The sequence below is a fragment of the Embiotoca jacksoni genome, unplaced genomic scaffold (genome assembly GCF_022577435.1).
Source record: "Embiotoca jacksoni isolate LCO1_2020_lvr unplaced genomic scaffold, fEmbJac1.0.p SCAF_78, whole genome shotgun sequence".
In the NCBI taxonomy this organism is placed as follows: Eukaryota; Metazoa; Chordata; class Actinopteri; family Embiotocidae; genus Embiotoca; species Embiotoca jacksoni.
The window spans coordinates 697,019-703,310 of record NW_027185434.1 but is presented as its reverse complement, the minus strand read 5'-3'; the positions used below and the strand labels follow the sequence as shown (position 1 = coordinate 703,310).

Genomic DNA, 6,292 nt, shown 5'->3' with positions numbered 1-6,292 from the left:
TTCGGTCTGCAGGTGAAGTTTGACGGCATCCATCACCTGGAGATCACCGTTCCTGGAGAATACTTCAACAAGGTATGAAGAGTCCAGTCACAAAGTAAACACAGAAAAGGTTTGAATTTTGTGGATTTGAAGTGGTGACACTGTTTGAACCTTGCTGCTCTCCAGCTGTGTGGCATGTGTGGAAACTACAACCACAACTCCTCTGACGACAACCTGATGCCCGACAAAAAACCGGCGAAGGACGTGATCGAACTGGGAAACAGCTGGAAGTCAGAAGGAGACAGCGACCCCGGGTCAGTGCTGCGCTCCAACAGACGGCCTTCTGGTCACTCAGACGTTTGGACTGTGTTTGGTTAGTCGGCGTTTCCATCTGAACGCTGTGAAAGATGAAGCGTCTGTTCCTCTCGTGTATCAGCACACATCACACAGGTCCAACTCAAACACCTGCAGAACATCTGTAAACCTTCTGGGTGTTTCACGTTCAGTTAATGAGCAGGAGTTTCTGTGAGCTGAGCTCCTCTCTAACCATCCAGATGTTCTCCTCACAGCTGTCAGCCCGACACGCGGCCGGACGTCCACCCCAACTGCACCGCCGAGGAGGAGGCGCTGTTCGAGGCTCAGTGCGCCGCCGTCATCCTCTCCGACCGCTTCAAGCCCTGCCACTCTCTGGTGCCCCCCGAGGCCTTCCTGGGTAACTGCGTCTACGACATGTGCGAGTACGACGGCATGCAGGCGACGCTGTGTGACAACGTGGCGGCGTTGGCTCAGGCCTGTCAGAGCGCCGGCGTCGCCGTCAGCTGGAGGAACAACTCCTTCTGTCGTGAGTCTCAGCCGACACTCGGAGAAACATCCAGTCCTCCTCTTCTCCTCTAACTCTGCTCCCTCCCTGCAGCCCTGCCCTGTCCTCCCAACAGCCACTACTCCGACTGCACCGCCCCCTGCCCCCCCACCTGCTCTGACCTCTTCCCCATCTTCTGCCACCTCCCCCCCACCACCTGCGTGGAGGGTTGCCAGTGCGACGCCGGCCACGTCCTCAGCGACAGCAAGTGTGTTCCTCTGAACAGGTGCGGCTGCCTGCACTCGGACGGAGAGTACCACGATGTGAGTGAGGCACCTGGGACAGGAAGTGATGTCACTCACAACATCCTGAAACAGGAAGTGATGTCACGCACCATCCTGAAAACCAACAGATAGATAATAATACACCTGCAGGTTATAAGCATTAAAGAAGCAGACAAGGGCTGCAAGAAAAGCCCTAAAAGTGTGTGTGTGTGTGTGTGTGTGTGTGTGTGTGTGTGTGTGTGTGTGTGTGTGTGTGTGTGTGTGTGTGTGTGTGTGTGTGTGTGTGTGTGTGTGTAGATGGGAGACTCATGGCTGACAGATGACTGTGACGAGTCGTGCACGTGTAACGCTGGCGGTAAAATCTCATGTGAGGATCATAGCTGTGACTCCAACTCTGTCTGCGCACTGGACAAGTACGGAGATCTGTACTGTAAACCATCCAGTGAGTCTGACAACACCTGAACACCTGAACACCAGAACACCTGAACACCTGAACACCAGAACACCTGAACACCTGAACACCTGAACACCTGAACACCAGAACACCAGAACACCTGAACACCAGAACACCTGAACACCTGAACACCAGAACACCAGAACACCTGAACACCTGAACACCAGAACACCTGAACACCTGAACACCTGAACACCAGAACACCAGAACACCTGAACACCTGAACACCAGAACACCAGAACACCTGAACACCAGAACACCTGAACACCTGAACACCAGAACACCTGAACACCTGAACACCTGAACACCAGAACACCAGAACACCTGAACACCAGAACACCTGAACACCTGAACACCTGAACACCAGAACACCTGAACACCAGAACACCTGAACACCTGAACACCTGAACACCAGAACACCAGAACACCAGAACACCAGAACACCTGAACACCAGAACACCAGAACACCAGAACACCTGAACACCTGAACACCTGAACACCAGAACACCTGAACACCTGAACACCAGAACACCTGAACACCTGAACACCAGAACACCTGAAGACCAGAACACGAGAACACCTGAACACCTGAACACCAGAACACCAGAACACCTGAACACCAGAACACCAGAACACCTGAACACCTGAACACCAGAACACCTGAACACCTGAACACCTGAACACCAGAACACCTGAACACCTGAACACCTGAAGACCAGAACACCAGAACACCTGAACACCTGAAGACCAGAACACCTGAACACCTGAACACCAGAACACCTGAACACCTGAACACCAGAACACCTGAACACCTGAACACCAGAACACCAGAACACCTGAACACCAGAACACCTGAACACCAGAACACCTGAACACCTGAAGACCAGAACACCTGAACACCTGAACACCAGAACACCTGAACACCTGAACACCAGAACACCAGAACACCTGAACACCAGAACACCTGAACACCTGAACACCAGAACACCAGAACACCTGAACACCTGAACACCAGAACACCTGAACACCTGAACACCAGAACACCAGAACACCTGAACACCAGAACACCTGAACACCTGAACACCAGAACACCTGAACACCTGAACACCTGAACACCAGAACACCTGAACACCTGAACACCAGAACACCAGAACACCTGAACACCTGAACACCAGAACACCTGAACACCAGAACACGAGAACACCTGAAATACCTGAACACCTGAACACCAGAACACCTGAACACCTGAACACCTGAACACCAGAACACCTGAACACCTGAACACCAGAACACCAGAACACCTGAACACCTGAACACCAGAACACCTGAACACCAGAACACGAGAACACCTGAAATACCTGAACACCTGAACACCTGAACACCAGAACACCTGAACACCTGAACACCTGAACACCAGAACACCTGAACACCTGAACACCAGAACACCAGAACACCTGAACACCAGAACACCTGAACACCTGAACACCTGAACACCAGAACACCTGAACACCTGAACACCAGAACACCTGAACACCTGAAGACCAGAACACCTGAACACCTGAACACCAGAACACCTGAACACCTGAACACCAGAACACCTGAACACCAGAACACCTGAACACCTGAACACCAGAACACCTGAACACCTGAACACCTGAACACCAGAACACCTGAACACCTGAACACCAGAACACCAGAACACCTGAACACCTGAACACCAGAACACCTGAACACCAGAACACGAGAACACCTGAAATACCTGAACACCAGAACACCAGAACACCTGAACACCTGAACACCTGAACACCAGAACACCTGAACACCTGAACACCAGAACACCTGAACACCTGAACACCTGAAGACCAGAACACCTGATCACCTGAACACCTGAACACCAGAACACCAGAACACCTGAACACCTGAACACCAGAACACCTGAACACCAGAACACCTGAACACCAGAACACCAGAACACCAGAACACCTGAACACCAGAACACCTGAACACCTGAAGACCAGAACACGAGAACACCTGAACACCTGAACACCAGAACACCTGAACACCAGAACACCAGAACACCTGAACACCTGAACACCAGAACACCAGAACACCTGAACACCAGAACACCTGAACACCAGAACACCTGAACACCTGAACACCAGAACACCTGAACACCTGAACACCAGAACACCAGAACACCTGAACACCTGAACACCAGAACACCAGAACACCTGAACACCAGAACACCTGAACACCAGAACACCTGAACACCTGAACACCAGAACACCTGAACACCTGAACACCAGAACACCTGAACACCAGAACACCTGAACACCTGAACACCTGAACAGGAGCCGTTGTGATTCTTCCTTCTGTCCCCTCCAGAATTCGATAAGTGCTCCATCTCCGGGGATCCTCACTACCGAACATTCGACGGGTTCTCCCATCACTTCCAGGGTCCCCACACCTACATCCTGGCTCAGGGCCACAACTTGCAGAGCTCCCAGGCGCCCCTGGTGGTGAGGGGGAAGAACATCCGTCGGGGGGGCAACAGGAGGATTTCCTTCCTGGATCAGATGTACATCGACGTGCTCGGCGTCAACATCCGCTTCCAGCAGGAGAGGGAGGTCCTGGTAAGACGCGTCTCCGTCCTGAGAGCCCCGGGGATCTCTGAGCGTCCTCTGCAGTGCTGACGGCCTGTTGTGTCCTCCAGGTGAACGGGGAGCGCGTGGCTCCGCCTCTCAGTCCAGTCGACGGATTGACCATCACCATGACCTCCATGCAGGTGCAGCTCACCACCAACTTCGGCCTCACCGTTCGCTTCGATGGAAACAGTCGAGGAGGTAAAACAGTAGAAACCTTCTGTCCTCGCTGACGGAGCCCGTTGGGCCGTTGAAGGTGTTCACTCCTCCGTCTCCCCCCTCTCTCTCCCCTCTCTCCCCTCTCTCCCCTCTCTCCCCTCCATCTCCCCCCTCTCTCTCCCCTGTCTCCCTCCCCCGTCTCCCTCCCCCGTCTCCCTCCCCCCTCTCCCTCCCCCCTCTCCCCCCTCCATCTCTGTGCGTCAGAGATCATCCTCCCCAGCACCTACAGGAACTCCGTCCGAGGACTGTGTGGAAACTACGACGGCCTCAGTAGGAACGAGTACATGAAGCCGGACGGGACGGTGGTCAGAAACCTGAACACGTTTGGAGAGAGCTGGAGGGTCAGCGACCGACAGGCTGCTGGACTGACGACCTCTGACCTCCCCGTGACCGTCCACATCCACAGGTAGGGCGGCAGCCAGGGCTTTCACCGGGAACACAGGATGTCTGCATCTTATATTAGCAAGAAGTTGGTGGGAAAAGCACTCTATTAAGTGAATGGAGGACAGCTGATGTCCAGCATCACTGGTGTCCTGATGTTTGGATCATTTAGCAGTCCTGGTTCTGGACCCTCTGGATCCGTCTGTCCATTAGACTAAAACCACTTCCTACAACAACCAGCGGCCCGGTTCCCGAACGTAACGTCCTGTCACCGTGTCGTTACCGTGGTGATCACAGCAAACAGATTGCCAGCTTCAGTCCTGATTAAACTCCGCCGCCTTAACCTGTCTCCTCTGTGTCTCCAGGCGAGAAGTGGACACAGATCCAGATCCAGGATTCGAGACCTCGGACTGCTCTCAGTCTCAGCTGGACGAGTACAACCAGCTGACTCAGTGTGGAGCGCTGTCGGACCCCAGCGGGCCGTTCGCCGCCTGCCACGCCGTCCTGCCGCCACAAACCTTCCAGGAGTGAGTGGAGCCGTCCTCAGTGCAGTTTGATATGTGTGTATTTGATATATAAATATGTGTGTATTTGATATATAAATATGTGTGTATTTGATATATAAATATGTGTGTATTTGATATATAAATATGTGTGTGTGTCCCTCAGTGACTGTGTGTTCGACCTATGTGCTGAACAAGGCAGTGGAGAGCTGCGCTGCACCAGCTACGAGGCGTACGCTGCAGCCTGTCAGGAGGCCGGAGTCACTCTGGGGTCCTGGAGGAAGCAGCTGGACTGTGGTAAGATGTACACACACACACACACACACACACACACACACACATACATACACATACACACACACACACACACACACACACACACAGACACACACACACACACACACACACACACACACACACACACACACACACACACACACAGAGACACACACACACACACACACACACACACACACACACACACACACACACACACACACACACACACACAGAGACACACACACACACACACACACACACACACACACACACATACACACACACACACACACACAGAGACACACACACACACACACACACACACACACACATCACACACACACACACACATCACACACACACACACACACACACACACACACACACACACACACACACACACACACACATCACAGTCCATTCACAGGAGGTGGGAGGAGCCTGCTTGTCATTCATACTGACCCTGTCTCTCTGTCTCAGTCTTGTCCTGTGGGGCCAACAGCATTTACTCCACCTGCATGTCACCTTGCCCCGCCTCCTGCGCTGACCTGGCGGCCCCCTCAGAGTGTGACACTACTTCCTGTGTGGAGGGGTGTCAGTGTGCGGCGGGCTTCGTGATGAGCGAGGGAGTGTGTGTGCCGTACACTCAGTGTGGCTGCACCTTCCTCAACAGATACTACCCGGTACGTCTCAGCGCTGACCGTGTGTGTGTGTGTGTTGCTGTGTGGTCATGTGACCCACTGACCTTTGAC

The 6,292-nt window shown here is 53.3% G+C and overlaps 1 protein-coding gene across 1 annotated transcript in view; it reads left to right on the top strand.

The window, feature by feature from the left end:
* Nucleotides 1-6,292, top strand: part of zanl (zonadhesin, like) — a 32,392-nt gene that overhangs the window by 20,146 nt on the left and 5,954 nt on the right. The window contains exons 36-46 of the mRNA XM_069177884.1: nucleotides 1-72; nucleotides 166-293; nucleotides 549-820; nucleotides 893-1,101; nucleotides 1,360-1,504; nucleotides 3,902-4,149; nucleotides 4,230-4,359; nucleotides 4,582-4,783; nucleotides 5,124-5,285; nucleotides 5,428-5,558; nucleotides 6,021-6,223. The exon at nucleotides 1-72 is cut by the window's left edge and continues 93 nt beyond it. Of these exons, the coding sequence (XP_069033985.1) occupies nucleotides 1-72; nucleotides 166-293; nucleotides 549-820; nucleotides 893-1,101; nucleotides 1,360-1,504; nucleotides 3,902-4,149; nucleotides 4,230-4,359; nucleotides 4,582-4,783; nucleotides 5,124-5,285; nucleotides 5,428-5,558; nucleotides 6,021-6,223 (1,902 nt within the window). The remainder of the gene's footprint in view (nucleotides 73-165; nucleotides 294-548; nucleotides 821-892; nucleotides 1,102-1,359; nucleotides 1,505-3,901; nucleotides 4,150-4,229; nucleotides 4,360-4,581; nucleotides 4,784-5,123; nucleotides 5,286-5,427; nucleotides 5,559-6,020; nucleotides 6,224-6,292) is intronic.